Source organism: Puccinia triticina, chromosome 9A (assembly GCF_026914185.1).
Source record: "Puccinia triticina chromosome 9A, complete sequence".
NCBI classification, from domain to species: domain Eukaryota; kingdom Fungi; phylum Basidiomycota; class Pucciniomycetes; order Pucciniales; family Pucciniaceae; genus Puccinia; species Puccinia triticina.
Window position 1 is genome coordinate 1811947 of NC_070566.1, and position 23708 is coordinate 1835654.

The 23708-nt window shown below is 45.8% G+C and overlaps 1 protein-coding gene across 1 annotated transcript; it reads left to right on the forward strand.

The window, feature by feature from the left end:
- Positions 1–13860: 13860 nt before the first annotated feature.
- PtA15_9A192 (uncharacterized protein) lies at positions 13861–14101 on the forward strand (the record flags this gene model as incomplete). The annotated part of the gene is made up of 2 exons (XM_053172375.1): positions 13861–13967; positions 14038–14101. 2 exons carry the CDS (start codon positions 13861–13863, stop codon positions 14099–14101), a joined length of 171 nt encoding a protein of 56 aa, XP_053023622.1.
- Positions 14102–23708: the final 9607 nt, after the last annotated feature.

Below are 23708 nucleotides of genomic sequence, written 5' to 3' on the forward strand. Positions count from 1 at the left end.
GGAGATCTTTCATTTGGTCAAAAAAAAAGGAATGAATTTGCTAAGTTGAGGGAGGGACTGGCAGATTACTGAAAATTTTGGGAATTTGGCAAAAAATCAAGTTCCTCCTGTGCCAACATTCACCGCTTGCGGGCAAGTCCCTCCTGCGGAGGTCGCGCTGCGCGCGACCTCCTCGGAGGGACTGCGTTAAGTTTGACAGGAATCACATTCTCTTCCAACTCACCAATTTATACTTAATCACCTTGAATATCCACTCTTTGAACCCCCTGACACAAGCCAAAAGGATCCTGGAGCTCATTTTTTTCTGAAATTCCTAAAACAAATAACCAAGTCAACCAGTATTCAGCATAAAGTCCTGTAGAGCGAGTAAAAGGAATAGTGCGGACAGGGGGAATTGAACCTGTATCTCCCCGATGCATGCTGGGTTGCTCTACCGTTGAGCTATATCCACAGGTGTGAGGTGTACCAATGTGAGCCCCCCTGCTAGGGTGTCACACAAATGTCACAAGGTACAGAGCGGGACCCATATAGTCCCGGCTCCTCCACCTCCTACCTAGCCTGGCAGAGATCATTCTCTCTACGCTAGGTAAGTCTCTTTCCTTTTCTCCTTCTCTCTCTTCTCTCTCTCTTCATCCACAGGTTTTAGATACTAAGCAGAGATCATTCTCTCCACGCTAGATTCTTCTTCCCCACCTGAAATACATGCGACTTGGGCCCTGAACCTCACGAGACAAGCTCTCTGCGCCCCATTCAAGCCCTTCAGTGAAGAATGCCAGTTGGACTCTTACAATTTTTTTTTCTGGCCCACGAACAACCTCGAACACCCTTATCCTTACCCTTAACCTTCCGAACAACCTCGAACACCTTGACTTACTGTTCAACTTCCAACCACTCGAATCACACCTCCCTGCGATCAGACTGTCATCGAACGCTGCCGGTTGCATGTCCACTAGACGAACAACCGATCCTAATCATCTTATCCCGCTCGGGGATCCGGAGGTGATTATCAGAGCCGCAAACGCAGCGCTCAGACAACTTGAGACCGAGTCAAGGATCTCACAGCAGGAACAAACATCCCCACCAATCAAAACCCATTCCGACTTACGTCTCCCCTTAAACATCACACCTACCAAAACCCTTTCCAACACGCTCTCCCCCCCCTTAAACATCAACTCAATGGCTGATCCGACGGGTTCAGCTTCCGGCACCGGTTCGTCCAAGAAGGAAGAGTCGTCTAAGTCACGATCTTCGTCATTGGACGACCTGTTTAAGCGAATGATTCAATTTCAATTAGACAGCGCAAAGCTGTACAACGATCAGCACCAAGCAGCAGCCGTACGGTTAGATCGGATGGAAAACTTGTTCCTCGTGAAAGCTGAGCAAGATGCGGCGCAAGCTCCGGCCCCAACAACAACTCTAGAACCCAGTCGGATCAATCTACAGAAGACAAGCACTTCAGACGCTCCGCGGTTCCAAGGACCGCCGCAGGAGATCGAGCCTTTTGTCAGGTGGATACACGGCATGCGGGTATGGTTTTCCACCAAGGCGGTCACCCACGCGGATGACAAGATTCGTCTCATCGGCCGTGTCATTGACGACACAAACCTCTTATCGGTATATGCAAACGAAGCCGATTCTTTCATTGGAAAACCGTGGAAAGACTTTCAAGACCGGCTCTTTGAGGTAGCGTTGCCTTGATTGTGGAAGGAATCTCTCCTGCAATCACTCCACCACATAAAGATGAGACCCTCAGAAAACTTCATCGCTTTCAGCACTCGAGGCCAAACGCTTCAACGACTTTATAACTTCAACTCAGAACTACTATCCGACCGCAAACTAGCGAGGTACCTGACTTACGGTATGCCAACTGAGCTGCTCAGAATGGTAAACAATTTTCAGCTCATGGAAAGCCCAGAATTCAAGTACACCGAGTTCAAAAGCCGAGCCTCAACATTCTTTCAGAGCCACTTTGCTCCGACAACACTCTACACCATCTGCATCTTCTGCCATTGATTACAGAGGGGATCGCCTCTGGCGCCTCAAGGAATACTTGGATTTGGTTGGTCTCTGTCACTTCTGTAACCAACACTGCGGCAGCAATAACGGATCCTGCCGAGGCCAACGAAATCAGTCGCGCGTCGAGATTCCTCCATCCTTTACCCCCCCTTCTAAACCTGCGAATTACACCCCACCCAAAGCGTGGGCTTCTCCTTTGAACAAATCTACAGCCCCTCAACCAGGCCGTCCTACTGGCCGACCAGCAGGAGTCGCCTTGTTGGATACGGACAATCAGTTCCCCGACTTACAAGTGTCCTCGATTCAGATGTACAACGAAATCAACCAGCACTTAGCATCCCAACCTCCTTCTGTCGAAGCCGCCCACGCAGCGGCGGTGAGCATTTCAGCGGTAATCAAGGCGGAACATATTGAAGGCAACATAGGGAGCGAGCAAGGCTCCCCTGATTCAAGTGCTTTCGCCGAACCAACCTACGACAAAGATGAAGTGGAACAACTGCTTCGCGAGATCCAAGACAGAGAGGGGTATGTCCCCTATGCTCCCCCCAACAACCGCCCACTCCACCAATTCCACAGGGGCAGACGCTTACGCGGAAACCAACTCGCAGCCTTCAGACAGAATCCGACTAGGCGCGTGTCGAGCTGCAACGGCAGCCCCCCCTTTCCTTCACGGACATCCCCTCCTTCCTGTTCTTCCTCTTCCTTGACCGGACCAATTATCACTCCGCTCCACTCCTCAGTACCAACCAACCTCATTTTTTATTTCCCTGACCCCCCTCCCTCAACAATCCAGGCTCCTCAATCATCACCGTACATTGTCCCAGCGCGACGAAACCAACAGCGCCCTGCCAAACATCATTTCTATCCTTCCTTGTTGGCTATTTTCCAATCTCCCACCTTCTCCTCTTATCCATCTTGCGCTTCCTTCTCCTCTCAAATTCCACATAGTAACAGTAAATCTCAAAAACATATCTCTTATCCATCTCTCACTTCCTTCTCCTCTCACATTCCGCTTCTTAACATTAAACCCCAAAAACATGTGTCTCATGCATTCTTCCTCCTTTTTTTCTCTTCTCTCTTTTATGGGAGGGGAGACTGTGAGCCCCCCTCCTAGGGTGTCACACAAATGTCACAAGGTACAGAGCGGGACCCATATAGTCCTGGCTCCTCCACCTCCTACCCAGCCTGGCAGAGATCATTCTCTCCACGCTAGGTAAGTCTCTTTCCTTTTCTCCTTCTCTCTCTTCTCTCTCTCTTCATCCACAGGTTGTAGATACTAAGCAGAGATCATTCTCTCCACGCTAGATTCTTCTTCCCCACCTGAAATACATGCAACTTGGGCCCTAAACCTCACAAGACGAGCTCTCTGCGCCCCATTCAAGCCCTTCAGTGAAGAGTCCCAGTTGGACTCTTACAACCAACATATACTACCTCTACACACCCCCTGTACACCTACACGGGTGATAGAGCCCACTAATCCTCCCAGAGGCTCATCCCAGGTACGCAGCTGCCCATAGCGCTGGGCTCATAACCTGTAGAGCGAGTAAAAGGAATAGTGCGGACAGGGGGAATCAAACCTGCATCTCCCCGATGCATGCTGGGTTGCTCTGCCGTTGAGCTATATCCACAGGTGTGAGGTGTACCAACATATACTACCTCTACAACTCCCAGTACCTTGGTTTTCCCCAACTCCCCTTCCAAAAATCCAAAAAAATTAATCTATGGAATATTTGGATCCTTGCTAACTTCAAGTTCCATAGGTTGAAGGGCATGTCTTATCTTGGTTTTGGTAAAAATCTTGGAACTTTCATATCTAGACAAAAAGAACAAACAAACAAGGGACATGGACTATCTCTACTAGCCAGAATCTCATAAGCCTTGTTACCTAGTCACACTCACCCAATTTGGGGGTGGCTGTTGTTGTTTACTAATTTCCCCAAGAGATCAGTCCCTTCTCTCAGTTTTTTTAGATTAGATCTTCACACCCCAGCTCAAGTTCACCCAATTTGGGGGTGGCAAGCCAATATACTTCCCTTTCCTCTCATGACCTCTCCCCTCAGATTCAAGTTCATATATAGGAAAAAGGTTAGATATATAAAAATAAAATAAAAAATCTCCCCCTCAGTCTCCACATAAAATCTTTCTCATCCTCAATTTCACTTTTTGGGCATCATAAAATCTACACAACATAGTTTCTTTTTTGATTCAGTTCATCGCTTCCTTTGTCCTCTGTCACATGCTAGCTTTTCTTCTCTCCTCAGGATTGTCCTTTTTTCTTTTTTTCTGGATGATGGGGACATCATCTAATTTGGGGGTGGATGTGGTAAGCCAATCCTGATCTACCCAGAAAACCAGCAACCATCAATCAAAAGGCTGTCACACCTCAAGACTGAATCCCATACCTCTGGCCCCCTTATCAGCAAAGCCCAAGGCCCTCAACATCCCCACTCAATGTTCATACTCTGGATAATAGTATTTCCTATTCCCACAACGGCAGCCCCACCATGAGTCAAATGGTCGGCTCCAAGTGGATCCTTGGTGGGTTTAACAACACCCTGAGCTTCACTGTGGTATCCACTTGCGGAGGAAGGGGCACCATACATACTAAATCCGTGGGATATCATGTCATAAAGTTGTGCCGCCAGGGTCCCAAGCTGCTGCATTGCAATCACTTGGCCGTGCAATTTGAGAAAAAATAACAATCACAAAAAAGGGAAGCATGCAGAGAGAGAGAGAGAGAGAAACGGAGTGAAAAAACAAGAATGAAGGATATCACAGAGGAAAAAGGCTGTTAGCCCCCCAGGAAAGAAAAGAGCAAGACGCACAGCCAGCAGCAAGCTCTGCCCAACCACTGTGGTATGCTTTATGGTTACCCAGCTAGCCCATTTCAAAATTTTCCATTTTCTCATATGTACACTCACAAGTCAACCAATACGGCAAAACCATTGGATTCTACGGCCAAAACTACACAGGATACCATGGACAACACACCTTACACCCCTCTGGATCAGAAGATACAACCCCTTCGAGACACCATCAGCCAGTTTCACGCACACAAACACCATACTCAGGTCATGTAATCCGTTACATGAACCACCCTTACCCAGGACCATGTAATCCGTTACATGGTCCGCTCTGACACTTGTCTACCCTTTACATTTGCTTTACCTCATCAGCTGCACTCATTACATTGTGTTATGCACGTGTCATGCAGGCTTATGCAGGCTTATGCAGGCTCATGCAGGTGCATGCAGACTAGTGTAATAGGGGCTGCAGTTCATGCAGGTGTCAAGCTAGCAAAAACCCCTCATGCAGCTTACACACGTCATCAGTTGACAGCTCAGGCTAGCTAAATTCCCTTGTATGACATAATTTGACAGACAGGGGCAGTACAGATGATCAGATGACCCAATGACATCATACGTCAATGACATCATAGGCCAAACTCAAACCTCTCACCTCCACTTTCTCACCAGCTAAATTCCCTCATCATTACATCATGTGACCTGTCAATTGGGCTAAATTCCCTCATCTAGGCTGTACCACCAGCCAAAATCCCTCATTTGACAGCTCAGGGCAGCTAAAATCCCTCATTCCCTGGCTCCCCTGGAGCTAAAATCCCTCACTCTTTTCTATTTAAGGAGGCTCTCCTCCCCCCCAGTTGTAATTTCTCTCAGCAAACTACTTGCACTCAGCTTACCCCATAACAGTACAACACTTGCTCACTCTACAGTATTAGCCCCCACTATATTGTGGTTTTACCCTTATTACATAACAATTACATACATACAACATCACTATTACATTGCTCAATCATCATCAACCCCTCTGTCAGGGTGTTCCACAACCTCTTTGCGGCAACACACGGACCATATCAACTCACGACTCGCTCAGCACCGGTTACATCACCCATATCCCCTAAGCCACTTGTTCGACGTAGGCTATCTTTTGATACACCTCCACTATCACTACATAAACCTTCCAATTGTAGATTGGGGGGCTTGTTTTAGTGTCTAGTGACCCAGGAAAGGCAGAGGTAACCTCATTCATCCCTTTCCGCACTCAGCAAAAGGTTCTCAGGAACACTTTTGAGCTTTACACCGCCATCACAGCAGCACACACAATCTGGGCAGATATTTAAGACTTGTGTCAATATCTTCTACAGATAACAGGATCAGTCAGACTATCCTCACCACCTCTATGCGCAAAAAGTCCGTCAAATTTGACATTGCTATGAGCAGTCAAGAAGCAGTGGATGAGTGGAAGACTGGGAGCTTCCATCTTGTCCTGGTCCGTAATCCATCCATCCTAATCTGGACATGCTTTGATTTTAACCTCGGAAGGATTTTTTTTCTGGACGATTGTAGATGGACTTGCAATTACCAGTGAAGGATGGGATTGAGGCAACAAAGGAGATCAGAGAAGCCAAGCGGTCGGTGTAAGACTCAAAAGTGGTAATGAAACCCTTTTGCTGAATGGTGAAGGGTATGATGGAGTTGCAAGCTCTGCCCTTCTGTTATCAGTCAACAAGACCTACCAAGCTCAGCTTGGCAAGTTTTATTAAGTGATAGGTCTGGTCTGTTCCAGATGAAATCTGTTTGACTGGCAACGTGTAAGTGTTTTAATTACTTTGTTATAAGGGTTGAATTGTTGTTATAAGGGTTGATTTATTGTTATAAGGGTTTTAGGATTTGAGTGTGGATGAGTGTTGGGTGAGTTGTGAGTTCTGGGTGAGGAACTGGGGAGCAGGCCACTGGGGGTGGAGAGAGCTCCTTTTATAGACAAAAGGGGAGCCCCAAAGGGGCTTGTGGGTTAGGGTTTCAGCTAATCTAGACAACAGGGTGAGGGATTTTAGCTGGTGGGAGTAGATACAAATGATGTCATAGCCCCTCAGGGGCGCATGAATGGTGTCAGAATATACAACAGAACATTCTAACGCATGCATGAGGTGACAGTAGACTGCATGAGCTGTCATACAGGGGGAATTAGTGTATACACAAAGTCTGAGGCTGCAGAAACAGTGTAAATGATGTCATACTATGTATATAAAGGAGTGTATGTAGTTAATATGTAATGAGTGTAGCCTGACAGGGAGATGTATGTTTGTATCCTGTGATATGTATAAGTGTACTACTGTGAAACTTGGGTTGAGGCAGGTGACAGCTGGGTTACTGGGGCTGGCCGTGTGATAGGTGTCCATGAGATGTAACTTCCACGCTAGAGGGGGTCCAGGGGTGCTTCCAGTGGTGACTAGGGGTGAAATTGGCCGTAGAATCCATTTCTGGGGTCCATTTGATGGTATCTTGAGGCCTAGTATGAGTAATTATGTGGCATAGAAAAAACTTTTTATTTTTCCACTTTTCCGTCTACCACATCCTCCCCCAACTTATTGTCTGTCCCCAGACAATTTTGACGCGAAAAGTGCTATTTGTCAACTTTTGAACCTGTGACATGGTGAATTTACGTGGTGATTTGCAGAATCCTTGGAGAATTGGCCATTTTGACGTCTTCTGGGCCATGTGGCTTGAGAGGCTGCACAGGGTGAAAATTGGCCAAAAAATTGATTTATGTCATTTTTGGGGTTTTTTCTTGACAATAACTTTTTGTCAGTTCTGGGAGTCAAAGTGCTGCGCGCAGTCCGCAGTTCGCAGTTGCGCAGTTTGTGCTGTGGTGGCGCTTGTGCTGTGGTGGCGGCCGCAGCTGTTGCTCTAGCGCCTTAGGGTGCGCGCTGTTGAAGCCGCGGGCCTCGGTGTACGAGTAGTGATCGGGGACTCGACCCCGCCTCTGATGATTGGTTGGTCGGGCTTGGGGCCCGGGTACACAGTGCTCATTGTGTCCGCCTGTCCAAGCTCCCGTTCGGTCTCGAGTGTTTACTCCCTACCCCGCCTGGGGGGTATGTGTATGTATATTGACCTTACCCCATAGGGGGTATCGATATATCCTTACATCTCGTCCTCTGCCAGCACCCAGCCCTTTGACTTCGCCGATCTTCCGACCTCTTCGACTACGTCATCGGTGCTCAATGAGGGCTTTGATTCTCAAGTCGACTCGTTCGAGCCTCGGACCGTCTTTGTCCTTTTGGGTGGGTGGTTTCTCTTTCCTTATTCTGACCGTTCTTCTTGGTTTCCGTCAAGAAGAAGGAAAGAAAACGACAGCTTCATTTGTGTATCCAAATTCTGACAGCTGACAGTCAGATCTTGTTTTTAACAGCCCGACTCGTACCATCACCGCGGACAGCTTCGCTCGCCGGACTCGATAGCCCATACCCTCAACAGTGAGTACATATTTACCTTCTTTTTACCGGTGCTAAGACGGAGAAGACTGACGGCCGTCTTTCTTTCTCTTTTTGACTATGTACTGACCAGCCATAACTGGATATGTATGTATATGTATTCCTCAAGCCAGAAGGTGGTCCCAGGCGACATTTGGCTTGGTTCGATCTGAAATGTTTCGGCCGAGTCGAACAACGCACTTGCCTTCTACTGGGTAGGCCGTCCATTTTACTTTTTTTTTTTTTTTTGGCGAGTCTGGGAGTGGGTTAAGAGGACTGTACATATAGACCGGTGATGAGGCGGCGAGACTGACAACCGTCTCTTCGTCTTTATTTCCTTTGGCTTGGTTCCATCTCAGATTGTTACGGGCCGGGTCGAACGACATGATCGCCTTCTAAATGAGCAGACCGTTTGTTTCTTTTTTTTTTTTTTTTTTGGCGAGTCTGGAAGTGGGTCCAAGTGCCCTACATATGGACCGGTAGGTGCCCGCAGAACCCGCCCGAGTATAAAAAGACCTCTCATCTCTCCTGGAAATCTTACCCTCAACCACTATCTCACTCTCATCCACTTGTCAAGTATACCTGAGTTCCTTTAGACTTCTACACCTTATCCTCTGAGGAACCGAGGACCTCCGCCAAAGCGTTGGCTCGTGTGAGCCTTTGTTGTCTGTGTAGCTACATGTATCTTTCTTAGCCACGGCGTCGCTGACCCGTTTGTTTGTTCTTACTGTTTGCTAGCCAGGATTCTCCATCCACAATCCCATCCTGATCATGGATGGATCAATATATCAAGGAGGGACTATCGCCCCTCGGTTCTGTGCCAAACAAACTTGAGAGGATCGAGCTGCTGGAGATGGGGCTGCTCCAACCGAGCGCCCATTCACTGTTGACAGAGCCGCAGTCGCTGAAGTGGCAGCAGTAAGTCGTGATGTTTCAACGGTACCGGTACTGCTTATCGGTATCGGATATCACATTGTGTATCCAGCACTAACAATAGACTCTGGCCGGTAGATTATTGCCCCGGGAGGATTCCCTGTCCCTGCTTGTTGTGTCCAACGCCAGGGCCCGGATACTGACCGTCCCTTCGTGGATGATCCAATCCGCTCGTCGAGCGAGTGACTTCCGGTAAGTCATTCGCTCTTCTTATCCGTTTATGTCGGGCCCCCGGCTGTGTGGATATCCGGTCCAGTAGAGCTAATGGATACTGGGAACGCTCCCCTGGCTCCGTCCGAGTTTGAACCAGGGTAAACTTAGCATAAAATCAAAAAAAAAAAATTGATACATATAGTAGAAAAACCAAAAAAAAAAAAAAATGTTTTCTTTCTTCTTCGTGAAATTAATCCCCCCAGACCCCCTCCCTCAACTTATAGAGGTTGTCCTCAACCTCAAAGAAAGTGAGTTATTTGCAAGAAAGAAAAAAAGTAAAAAGAGTGTGGTTTTTTAAAAACAAGTGTTGATAAGCAGTTTAAACTCTTGCTGAGGAGGTAGATTTAGTTGGAGGTTTCCATAGAATTTTGAGATATTCTGAATTGTGTACTGTGAGATTGATGGTGGGAGGAGGGTGATAAAAGAGTGACTTTTTGAAAGAATGTGAGTTCCTCCCCCAACTTGAAAGATTTAAGCCCCAAGAGTTTCAGAATTTAGAGCTGATATCTGTTTTGATGATTCAGAAAATAGAAAAATGGTAAATGTTTAACCAATTCCAACAAGGAGCCTTGGCAGTTTGAAGTGTGTCTGAAGTTGTCCAAAGCGGTCGGGCGGAATCTTTAGTGATGCTTGAAAAAGGAGCTTTCTAATTGAGTAAAATAAGTAAATAATTTGATTCTTTTGTTGTCCAAGTTGATATAGATTGTTGAATGATCTTTCCAGCTCTTGTTTAGGTTCTGCATGGCCTTCATTGAGTTTGCCACTTGAATTTGTTGTTGTTGAGTTAATATCTGGTGGAACCGGTGCAGGCAGCAAGATAAACATGTCTTCAGAGGGTGTACAGATTGGATTTGGACCGATTGGAATTTGTGAGTCTGTTGGGCTGAGATCTGTAGTAGTACTAATACTTGGGTTGCATATACTGATAGTCTTGCCTTCATTTTCTCCAGGGTCTGTATCTGTGGGTCCTGGGGCTTGAAGGGACAGTTTGTTGAAAATTTCTTCTTGTTGATCCAAGTGAGGTTTAAAGAGGTGCTTGTTGAAAATCTTGCTTCCCGGTTTGTTGATATCTTCAATCAAAACTATAGCCGGGATGTGAGAAAATTGAGACTCCTGAACTGTTGTTTCTGTAAGGATAGAATCTTCAATTTTTGAGTCATGATTGTTGATTTGAGGTGTCTGATGATCCAAAGTTTGGTTTTGTTGAATAGATTGATCCAAAATTCCTTCCTGATCCATGCTGATTGCCATATCCACATCATTGGAGACAAATTCTGGTATGTCAATAACAAAGTGTTTAAGCTCCATTGGTGTATCCATTAAGTTTGACACTGTTTTCTGGTTTACCACCATATCCTGTAGGTGAATTGTTGAGGCCACTTGCTCAAAAACCAATTCCTGAGAGTAAGTTTCCGTTTCCGTAATAGGTTCTGAATTATCTGTTATTGGTTCCAAAACATCCATAACAGGTTGTGTGATTTCCATGGCCGGTTCATGTTCACTTGGTTCTTCTGTGAATTTGAGTTGCTGGTTGTAATCCGGAGGTAAGTCTAGTGCCTTTGCTTGTTTTTGGAGTTCCACAAGTTCTTGCTGCAGAGTTTCGATTTTTCTCCAGAAGTATTCCTCTATCTGTATAACTTCCATTTCTGCAGCGGCAACCAGGTGATTCCATTCGGTAACTTCATATTTCCTGCTTCTCTGAAGCTGGCCGTTGTTGAATAAGGTTTGATTGATGTTTTCCTGACTTTCTCTTGAAAAGGCACTTAAGAATAAAACACTGGCTTCTTCTTTCTTCCAAACCTGGTAGGATTCCATCATGTAATCAAGTATTGTGTTGAATTTTCCAAGATATCTTCTGTAAGCCTGGTAGTTTAAGATTCCTTGTTGGGCCTGTTGTTCTGCTACCTTGAATAGATCCTTCTTGGTGTACAAAACTGAAGAATCAAATTCTCCCCAGGTGTCAATCATTTCCTTACGCAGGGTATCCCAGTTGCATTCTTTGTAACCGTCCATATCCTCAATTTGGCACTTCAGTTCCTCTGTTCGTATAAATCGTCCAATCTGAAGAGCTCTTTGAAATTTTGTTGAACCAAACCAATCTGCTGCCCTTTCGTATCTCCGTAGGAATTCAAAGAATCGATTTCCATTGTAGAATAATTCATTGTCATCAATGATTCCCGGTGGATAATCGGATTCTTGGTATGATAGACTTGGTTGTTGATAAGGTATTGGTTGATGTTGATAATATGTTGTTTGTTGATATTGATGATGTTCTGAATGTTGTCTTTGTTGAAATTTGTGTTGATATGTAGGTTCTTGAATGGATTCATTCTTGTTGATTCCATAAGCAGATGGTTGTTGATGTGACACAGTGCCTCTGAGTGGAATATTCTGGTTTTGTTGAGTTTCATCTGAGTCACGTAAGTGTTCTTCAGCAGGATCTCTGAATTTATTCTCTCGTCCTTTCCCTTTGTCTTTCCTTGGCCAAGTTGACATTGTATTTTCCATATTCCTAATCATAGCTGGAGTTCCTGTAAAAGGCCTTTTCCTTGAAGTGGTTTCTGGAAGAATTGTATCTTCAAAATCTGGTACGCCAAACAATAAATTCATGTTGATTCTTGTTGATTCCGTAGTTTCATTATACATTCAATCCTTGGTAACTGTTACTGTGCTCTGAAAAAGAAACAATAATATCTGGTCTCTGGTCTCTTTACCAGGGCAAATTGGGGGGGGTTTAATATTGATATAAATAACTTTACCGTGCTGGGAGGGTTCTTCAAACAGTATCCTAATTATCTGAATCCTTAGGTACTACACACCGTCTTTCAGTATATAATTGGCTGTTTCCTTCGAGTTGGCTCCAGAGTTTTCTTCTAACAGTATCTAATTATCCAGATCCTTAGGTACTACACACCGTCTTCCAGTATATAATTAGCTGCTTCCTTCGAAACACTCCTTTCAGGTTTGGTAGTTATGTGTTCCTTTCAGAGGTTCGTAGTTGGTTCCTTAGATGGTTCCTAATAGTCGACTAGTCGTCCAACAGAATAACTGAATATGCCGTTGATTGTTCTAGATTTGTTGATAAATTTGATTCTTTTCGCCGCTAGAAGTTCAGATCCTTTGACAAGTCCTTCTGGTTTGAGTTGAAATTGGTTCCTGGGATGGTTCAAAAGTTGACTAGTTGTTCAACGGAATAAATGAATATGCCACTGTCCGTACTAGAGTTGTTGATGACTTGATCCTTTTTCACTAGCACAATTGTGATCCCTTGGCAATTACTTTGGGTTGAATTGAAGTTCGTTACACGTGGTTGATCAAACAGGGTTATCCGATCACGTTGGGGACTCCCTTGTAAGACTCAAAAGTGGTAATGAAACCCTTTTGCTGAATGGTGAAGGGTATGATGGAGTTGCAAGCTCTGCCCTTCTGTTATCAGTCAACAAGACCTACCAAGCTCAGCTTGGCAAGTTTTATTAAGTGATAGGTCTGGTCTGTTCCAGATGAAATCTGTTTGACTGGCAACGTGTAAGTGTTTTAATTACTTTGTTATAAGGGTTGAATTGTTGTTATAAGGGTTGATTTATTGTTATAAGGGTTTTAGGATTTGAGTGTGGATGAGTGTTGGGTGAGTTGTGAGTTCTGGGTGAGGAACTGGGGAGCAGGCCACTGGGGGTGGAGAGAGCTCCTTTTATAGACAAAAGGGGAGCCCCAAAGGGGCTTGTGGGTTAGGGTTTCAGCTAATCTAGACAACAGGGTGAGGGATTTTAGCTGGTGGGAGTAGATACAAATGATGTCATAGCCCCTCAGGGGCGCATGAATGGTGTCAGAATATACAACAGAACATTCTAACGCATGCATGAGGTGACAGTAGACTGCATGAGCTGTCATACAGGGGGAATTAGTGTATACACAAAGTCTGAGGCTGCAGAAACAGTGTAAATGATGTCATACTATGTATATAAAGGAGTGTATGTAGTTAATATGTAATGAGTGTAGCCTGACAGGGAGATGTATGTTTGTATCCTGTGATATGTATAAGTGTACTACTGTGAAACTTGGGTTGAGGCAGGTGACAGCTGGGTTACTGGGGCTGGCCGTGTGATAGGTGTCCATGAGATGTAACTTCCACGCTAGAGGGGGTCCAGGGGTGCTTCCAGTGGTGACTAGGGGTGAAATTGGCCGTAGAATCCATTTCTGGGGTCCATTTGATGGTATCTTGAGGCCTAGTATGAGTAATTATGTGGCATAGAAAAAACTTTTTATTTTTCCACTTTTCCGTCTACCACATCGGTGAATATTGATGCATTTCCAACCTGCCCGTCTCCGCCTCCAGCTTTGCCCTTCCCCCTCCCGCTGGAACTGGAACAGCTAACTTTACCGCCTCGGCGCCCGCATTTGGTCCCGGTCCCGCCGGCCAGAAACCTATTATGTCTATCACGGGCACTCTCTCTCAGGGGAAGGCTAAGAAATTTGCTGACCATCTCCATCTGAGCTCCAATAAGGCCCGCAGAACTCAGTTGCGCGAAATGGCCCAGTTGGTCAAGCCTTCCTCGCTTCCCGACCCGAGCTCGAACCTCTGGACGCCCACAAAAATTCTTTGTCAGCCAAGCAAAGCTCTTCGCGCTGGCGGAAGAGGTGTACGGCCGGGAAGCGGGTGGGGATGGATAAAATGTTTACCCACGTCCAGGAGAAGTTGATTGGCTGGCTGGGGGTGGTTGTCATTGGCAGGACTCCCCGGGCAAGCCAGACAAGGGCTGTGGGAGTGCGTAACGTTGGGCAGTGGTTTGCTGGGGGCTGTTGCTGCTGCTGGCTGGGTGTGTGATCCGGGCGTGCTGGAGGCAATGGTGCTGCTGGTTGAGTTGGGGGTAATCAGGGCTTACCTTGCCACAAGGGGACTTCTGTGTTTTTTTTTGGGGGTAAAGCAAAGTAAACCTAACTGGGTGGAGCAGTTTGACAGTGATGAGACCCACAATGCACCATGACCGCGCTACAAGCATGTGTATAAGCATAAGCAGAACAACTGTGGAATCAGCATCACAGAAATTGAGAAGTGTGGCTTCCACGGCACACAAAAGCTGGTGGACTCCACCGCAAATAAATTGACTTGCGTGGAGTCCACTGAAGTTTTCTTGTTGGAGCAACGAGGATCCAATACCCCTGTCCATTTCCAATGGGGAGCCCACAATTGCCGGGGGCACGGTGAATTCCACATTGGTTTCACCCGTTGGATCTGAAGTGACTGAAACAATGAATATAGTTTCTGAGAGGAGGAACAGGCTCTCCAGCTTGTTCCCCAAGTCCAAACATGGTCTCGAGGGCGGGCAAGTGTCACTACATGTAACCTAACTGGTTAGGTCACAACAGCCACCCCCTTGCCTAGACTCAAGACCCTAACTACAACTAAAACTGGAATGAGAAAATAGAAGTAACAACGTATCTGAGAGAGAGAAAAAAAAATGAAAGCAACAAGAACAAAAGAAAAAAATAGGAGGGAAAAGAAGATAATTGAGAGAGAGAGAAGAAGAAGAAACTGTGAACCACTAATCAATCAGGCAGCTTTGAGAAGGTAACTTCTCATGCGTCGGAACAAACCAGGCCCCAAACTCTTCGTAAATACATCAGCTTTCTGTTCAGCCATTGGCACCCACGAGAGTGTTGTCAGATTCCTATAAAGAGATTCATTAGTAATGTAAAAATCACGGCCTGTATGCCTAGTCCTCTTATTTGAAGCATTGTCTGTTCCCACTCGCACTGCCAACTGGTTGTCGCAGTGCAAATGACCTACGAAATCCTCTCTGAGCACATCCTTCAGTAATTGTTGAATCCACAGTGTGTGCCTCGTCGCCGCACCCAGCGCCATGTATTTCGCATGACAGGTTGACGCAGCGACCGTTGTCTGTCGCCGAGCAACCCACAGGATTGGATAACCTAAAAATAGAATCAGAACACCATAAGAGGACCTTGCAAATTCACCGCCCCATGAGGCGTCGCAGAAAGTCCTAAGAGCCTTTGGTTCCTTGTTAGGAAATAAACAGAGTCGCTGATCAGTGCTACCTGCAATGTAATTGATCAGATGATGTACACCCTTCCAGTGCAGTACGCTTGGTTTAGCAGAGAAATGTTCTAAATAATTGACGGAAAAGGCAATGTCTAGTCTGGTACCTACTGCCAGATAACTCATAATCCCCAATAAGTGCAGGTATTTTGTTGAAGTCAAGGGATCACCATCCTCAGTCGCAGCATTGAAATTGGGCGGCAATGGTGTTTTCGCCACTTGGATTCCATCCCATTCTTCGTTGAGCAGCGCTTTGATGAGTTTAGGTTGGGAGAGAATGAAACCCTCCGGCTTCCTTTGTATGCTGAGACCTACGATTGAATCTAATTGAGCCGACCACTTAATTTTCAGTACATCTTTAAGATCCAGTTCCAACTTTTTGAGAAGATGAACACTGGAAGCCGTAACAATACCATCATCAACGTGAAGCCATATCACACCTTTTTCAGTCGCATGGCGCAAGACATACAGACTGTTGCCATACTGCAACGGTGAGTATCCCAATTTGTCAAGAATTCCGCGCAGATGCAACCACCAACATCTGGCCGCCTGCCTTGTCCCATAGAGCGCCTTCTTTAGTAAGAAAGCGTGTCCTGCGGGCAGATTGACTCCTTCTGGTGGCTTCACCCACACCTCCTCATCTATGGGAGAATTGAGATAAGCTGCTACGAAATCAAAACTGTGCACCGGCCAGTTGAGACTTGCAGCAATTTTCAGCAGCAGTTGCATGGAGACAAAAGTAGCTGTGGGAGCAAAAGTCTCATTGAAGTCTTTTCTGGCTATCTGTTTAAATCCCTTAGCAACATAGCACGCTTTGTACCGCTTCGTCGTCCCATTGTCTCCTGACGTTTTTGCAAACACCCACCTCCCAGTCCCTCATCATTACAATCAAATCATTAAAATCAATTACAAAAATAAACCCTGCGTCATCGCAGGTGTGTTGCCGGGTTCTCATAAGTCTTGTCAGGTCGCCGTTTGCTCAGATTCAAACGTCATTGCTTCAGGTGTTATTGCGCTTTGCATTGTCCCAAATTTACAGGATGTCGGCCAGGAAAGCCTCTTGATCGAACGGCGGAAGATCAGCGCTCAACTGAAGAAGGGCGGGTGAATGAGAGACCGTGGCGGTCTGGCGTCCAGGTGTCCAAGTATGATTGTCCTGGAGCTTGCAGGCCAACAAAATCTGAACCATTTTGTCAAACGTAGGAATGGTGTTTTCCGGCGTCTTCTGGAGTTTGAGCTCTATACGGCAATCAAAATCAAGTCCGAGTGGAGTGTCCCTGCTGATGCTTGTCTGGAGTACAAATCCCATAAAAATATAGGCGGTAAGGTTGACTTTGAGGTTGCGCCACTTGGTTGCCAGATCGTTTAACTTGGATGCCACCCCAACAGATGTCGGATTCTCAGTGTTTTTGAATTCTATAAATTGGTAGAAGACGTCTAATTGTGCTGCTCTGCTGATGGTCTTGAACTTCTTGAACATCAGCTCATACATGTTGAAACTGCTTGCAGCATTGTGTACATCGGATTTGAGACTATTGTGTATCATCGCCAAGAAGATAGCCCTGCCAATTTTTTTGAGGACCAAGTTCGAGTTCCGTTGAATGAAGGATTCCTTGTTGTTGAGGTGGATTCCTCCTTTTTCACCTAGTTCACGGTGCCAGACTTTGAAGTTGGATCCATCCGGTGCAAGGATGATATCATCCGGAATCTTCAAGGTAGCCAAAAGAATGGCTTGTCCAACAATTTTGGACTCTTCTAGCTGTGCTTTGGCTTCAGCTAGATCGGCGGCTTGCTTCGCAGCTGTAAGGTGGGGTGGTGGGTCCATTTTTGGCGGAAGGGTGATCGTTTTGGGAGGGGAGGTTGGAAGAGTCGGTTGGGTTGGGAGGTGAGTTGATTCGGAAAAGCTTTGTCGTGGGGAAGTTTGTCGAAAAGAAGTGGGAGGAGGATGATGGGGAGAAGGTGGAGAAGGAGGGACTGTGATGTTGGGAGGTGATACTTCTTTGGATGAGAGAAGTTGAGGTGACGCAAGGGAGGGAGGGGGGGGGGGAGCGGGAGGGGAGGGAGGTGGAGGAAAAAGTGGAGCACGGAAGGGGGGCGAAATGTTGTTTGACAAAAACCGGTTCTGCGGGATTCAATTTGAGTGTCGGAAGTTGGGGTAGGTCGGGATAGTACCAATTCCTGGGTGTTGCTGGCCTTGCTTGCTGCCAGCCGCCTGGAATCCGCCGATTGATTGCAGCTGTTTTGTTTACCGGAGAGTTGTTGGCGTCAGCTATATCTCCAGGAGGTCCAAAAATCTAGGCGAGGGCGTGTGGGGTGTTCTGAATTGATGCAGTGACTGCGTCAATCGAATCTTGTCTGTCGAGTTCTTGAATGGATTGATTGGACCAGGTCAATGAGTTAGATGATTGTCGTCCAGTTCTTGAGCAATTGCCGAGTTGACCAGGTCCAGACATAAAACAAAGAGAAGGTACCGGGAGGATGGGTGATCAATGGAGAGACAGACAACCGGCAGTTACTTACCGACTATCTGAGTTCCAATATTTTGACAAGAAGAGAAGAGAAACTTCCACAGCAAACCACGTTGAGCCTTTACTCCTGCCAAGGAGTAAAATTTCACAGTTTTGGTGTACTGCTTCGCTACAACCACGCTTGTGCTTCTAGAAACTCAGGGATAGATAGTGGGGAAACGGGAGAAACTCAGATAATCAATAAACAACCACCGACTGTTGCCAAACCGGCGATCAAGAGTTTGAAGATGAAAATGATGACGGCCTTGACCCGGGACAATTACACCCTGCTCTGGGATACCCGTAGAAGTATGTGAGAAAAAGTAGAAGATTGATGAGAAAGATTTGGTTGATTACACTCTATGCTGAGTTACCAAGATAGCAATACGCAGATGAAGAAAAAAATTACCATAGGGCATGGAAATTGAAATTTTCCAAATTTATTTGCCTCAAAATTTCTTGGGAAAAAAAATGAGCCTGGCCAAAATGTAGGCCTGAGCCCAAATGTGAAGAATTTCAACATTTGAACCCTCTGCTAGTTTTCAATTTTTGTGTACAGGGGAAACAAAATTGAAATTTTTCAAAATTGAGGCCCATGGTACAGGCCCTTAATTTATGCAGTGTACGTATCCATTCTCGCGCTGGTCTTGTGCCGGTCAGGTGGGGGGCTGCGGGCGCACCGCTCACGCTCTGCTGTTGCGGTCTCTGCGCTCCGCATCTCCTCTGTGTGTTTCCTGAGTCTGACACAGCTAAAGGCTCAAAAGGCTCTACCCTCCTTCAGGGAGGGGAGCCTTTTTGTCTCACATGTGCCTTGCTGTGTGTGGGTTGAAGGGGAGAAAATGTCTTCGCGCCAAAAACTGTCACCAGTTTTTTGTCCTCACTGAGGTGAGGCCGAGACACTTTCTCCGAGCAGACACTGAACCTGATAGCTCAGGGAGTGGGGGATGAGGCGCCAAGCCCACTCTCTCCGGCTCTACAGGAGCCTGAGTCCGGGCGGCGAAAACCCCCTACTCCTGGAGTGACGGTTATTCTGTTTTGCATTGCTGCTGAGATTATTTGGCTGCTTTCTTCGCCCACGCTGTAGCCCCCCGAGCGCGTATCGAAGGGAGGCGCCGCCAACGCGGAAGGAGTGCCCTGAGATTCCTTCGAAACCGCCCTCGTTCCAGACTGACTGGAGGCGTCGCAGCACCGTTGACTTGGTCAGGTGTCTTCTGGATCTGTTTAGGTTGTACCCGAAATCGGCGAGCTGCTCAAAGTCCGTCTCGCAGAGAGGTATGTATTCATCTCGGCGAGCTAGTCAAAGTACAGCTCTCCGGGAGGTACGTATTGTTCTTGGCGAGCTGGTCAAAGTTCAGCTCGCCGGGAGGGATGTATTTTTCTTGGCAAGGTGTATTGAATGAATTGTACCAGCTTGCCAAGAGCGTACCTCTTGGTAAGCTGGACTTTCAGGTCTATCAGACCACTGGAAAAGTGTAGGAATCTAGGACTGAGAGAGAAAAGACTAGTGGAAATTAAGACCTATGAGTTCTGGTAAGGGACAGAAGTAGTAGTTCTGGAAGGGAACAGTAAGGTGAGGAATAGGAGTAGAGTGGAGTTGGAATCAATGTTGAAAAAGAAAAGGTTAGACCTTAGGCTTGAGGATAAGATGAAGGAGACTTTCAGGGCGGGCCTCTAGAGTGGCCGAGCACTGAATCAGAACCTTGATACCATCAAGGTCTGTAGCTGTTCTTGCAATGAAACTAGCTCAACGGACGAGGATGGTGATTACGTGCGTGGAAGGATGAGGAAAGGGAACTTCCACGCACACCCGTTGAGCTAGATGCCTACATACAACATGTCACAGGAATGAAGAAAGACAAGTGAAAGTTTGGAAGCACACAGGACAGAGAAAACAGAAAAGAAAAAGAAAACATGTTTGCAACAGCTGTTCACAGCTGTTCACAGCTGTCACAATGTCTGCGTTGGAGTTCAACTTGGCCGCAGCTCAAGGAGAAAAGCCACGCCTTCTTTGGGAGGGGCTGGTTGAGAAAATACAACCTATGGACTTGTATAACTAAGATCCTATATAGGATGGGGAGAGAGAGGGAAGAGAAACTTACGAGTTAGTGCAGAGGAGGTTGAGGAGGAAGTGAAATAAAAGAAAAGGAATAGGAAGGATCAGTCAAATAGCCCCAATCAGTTTATATTTGTATACATCAATAAAAGCGGGTGCCGTAGGTGAATGATTTGGGGAACCCTTTCTTGGGGAAAAGGTCCCTCGTACTTATACTCCAGCCGTAGCTGGGCTGACTTGTGTTCCAATGACCATCTGATGGCTCAGAGACAATCCCCTGTTAACCACGTAGAGGATGCACCAGGCAAGTGCTCACTTGAGAGCAGGAACCGGGGGAGTGTTCACACAAGGAATGTGCTCACTTGAGAGAAGTAGAATTTGAGGCAGTCACATCCATCTGAGACAACAAACCGTCAATGTAGTGGCTATTGCACACTTGTGCATAGTTGTTCAACGGCGGTAGCAACAACCTTCAGGCTGTCTTTGAAGACTAGGTTGATAATGTGGGCCAAGCAACGGATGTGGAAAAAGTCATAAGTACAGAAATATTTTTGGATATTCTGGATCCTCCCACATCCATGAATCAAAAATTCTTTTTTAAATTTTCTTTATTGAAGTGGTAGTCCTTTGAAACTATGAAGCAGTGTCATTTGGGCGCTATTTTCAGTGCAGCTGTTTTGAGCTTTCAAATTCACCTGCTTTGTGGATTTAAAGCCACATAATCCCAGTGCCAAGAATACAAAGATGCACTTTTGATTCCTGAGTGCAGGAGAATTCTGAATATCCAAAATAATCTGTGTACTTCTGACATCTTGCCATATATTTTTGGAGATACAGAAAAAAGCGCATAGCACAGCTGTTACACCCTTGCAGTCAGGCAGAAGAGGAATTCCTTTCTTTGGCCTGAGAGGCCCAGCCCAAGGCCCACTATCCTCTGTAGCGGCCTGTGGGTTTTCATTCTCTGCACTGTCTGGACTAGCAGATGGCTGACAGATACTGGTGCTTTCTCAAGGGGGGAGGCTATATCCGCTGTCTGGGCACGTTTCTGGGACACAGTCCTCTGTGGACTAAAACTAAGACTATCTCAAGTCTAAGTGTGAAGCCCCCCTTGAGGTTGGGTCTTCACACAAGGGGTTATGAGATTACTTGAACTTAACCCCCCACGGACGTGAGTACATAGGCTCAGTGCCTCTCTTCCCTAGTTGGGAAGAGCAATAATCTCTCCCAAATTGGTAAGAACTTTCCGTTGTTTCCTTTTCCCCTTCTTCCTCTTCCTCCAGTTGTACTTAACAAATGGGAGAACTAATCTCTCCCAGCTAGATTGCAATCCAAAACAGGCACTGTTGGGTCCTAGAACTGTCCCAAGGCTCTGCCTTCCCCCCCTCCCCCCCCTTGTGTGTCCCAGGCAGCTATTGCTCATTAAGGGTTCTCAGAACCCTTACACTAAGCTATAAGCAGAAGCTTATTCTTCAGGCCCTGGGGAGCAAAATTAAGTCTCTTATGAGTTGAACTCAAGGGGTTTCACCTCAAGTATCAGACCCTTGTGCAATTGCCTGAGGAGTTGGGGTTTGTCAGCCTGCGTGATGCCAAGGACAATAATCCTTCTAGCTACACGAGCTGCAAAGTGAAATACTAGAGTTTTAAGGACTCTGGGGATGATATCCAAGGCTTTGGAGAGGTTGTGTGGCGTAAAAAATAGAGAAATAGTAGTTTAATTATATTAATAAAATTAATATAATTAAAATAAGAGGGGCCTGCAAGCAGGGGTGGTTTAGATCCCTCTAAGGTATCGTGCAAAAGCAGAAGATTTAGGTACCTGTTAGTACTGGGGCCTGCAAGCAGGGGTGGTTTAGATCCCAGCAAGAATGAAGCGGAGAATCTCAAGAGAAAGGGGTTAAACTTACTAGAATTAAGCCCTTAAAGTCTTGAGGTTCTTCAGGGGAGAATCTGAGCAGATTCAGACGAAGGAATTGAGCTAAAGTCAGCAACTAAGGATCTTACCAGGCAGAGAACAGGTGTTGAGCACGTGTTGGAAGCGGGTAATGATCAGAGTAGGTGTAATAGCATGAGGGAGGGTCTTTGGAGCGCACAGAGGGCCCTTTAAATAGTCATGAAAGCCCTCAGGGAGCGCTCAGGGAGCCATATAGCTGCTGGCCAACTTGTGGGCGTAATTCTGGCTCAATTTGGCGGTTGGCCAACTTGTGGGCGTGATTTTAGACCAATTTGGCAACGCTACAGGAGGACTATTCCTTTTTGGGGCGTGCAAATGGCTGCAAAAGTAATATTTGGCCGTATCAGGACTAGTCTAAAACACTTCTAACTAGTAGGGGTTGTTACGTGTGTCCTATCTTCTAGATTGGGCCACTTATGATGCTCCTGTATCATAATTAGTCTGAAACACATGATAATTGTTTCAGGCTAATTTACAGGTTACATAATAGTAATTACTGTTTGGGACATGCAGACTGTCACGTGTGGCCAATTGTTCTGCTTTGGTCTACATAATGACATCACATGTACCAATTGGTTGGTACTTCTTATCTTTGTGCGTCAAGAATGTTTTATTTACATCATTACATATGTAATGGAACATTCTAGGCGCTCATGGGACTCAGAAGGTGTCATATCTTCATAGTATGGCGTGATCACGGCCTTTTTGGGTGTCTGTGGCGCTTACAAGCATATGTACATGAGCATATAAGCATGAGCGCTACCTTATCCGTGGTAACTGGGTATATTTTCATGTGTAATTTACACAGGGAAGGAGTAAGAGTTTAGGGTACGTTGCAGTGAGGTACCCTAGTTTATTTTAGGCGTAGATTAGGAATCTGAAGTAATATTCTACAATTTACATATGTAAGAGTGCGTAATAATGTCTCTTTCATAGGTAATATTTATACTTTTTATAGTGTTACATATGTAGGAGATTAGTAATAATGTCTCTAACATATGTAACAATTTATTATTTTTCTGTGATATTATGTCACGGTGGCTCTGACATAGTAGCCAGCTGACAGGGTTCAACAAACTATTTCTTATCTCTGTTGTGTCACTGTCTTAAATATCAACTGTGACATCTGTCACAGGTTTTGTACACACTCTACTTAGCACACTTTCCCCTCTTTGTGATGAATGTATTGATTCCATTGAGCTCACTTCACCACAATCGCCCCCACCTCCAGGTTTCCAGCTTTCCTATTCTTGATCTCCATCACCAAAAAATTAAACAAGACACTTTCTTAAAAATCAAGGCATCTAAATTCATGACATTCATTCTACTCAAAATAAAGATACCAATGACTAACACTCTTCACCTTCTAGCCTTTTTGGGGATGCTCATTGCTTGTCATGCAATGCATAATATATATGAGCCTGTTGATGACAGTAATTTATCCAGTCATGAAACTTGGGTCCCACATTCCAACCCCAAGAGTCTTGCTTCTAATATCTTTTTGAGATCGCGGATTGAGGGTGAAGAAAACATAATTCATGAATCATTAGAAAATTTGGATCATGGCACCACCATATCCACCCTAACAGACATGAGAAATATTGGTGGAAATCTGGGATTTGCTTCAACAGATCACTCCTGTGCTAGAAAAAGGAATGTGCGTACAGACCTGGGAACTCAGAAGAAACCAAAAAATCAAGAATCTGGAA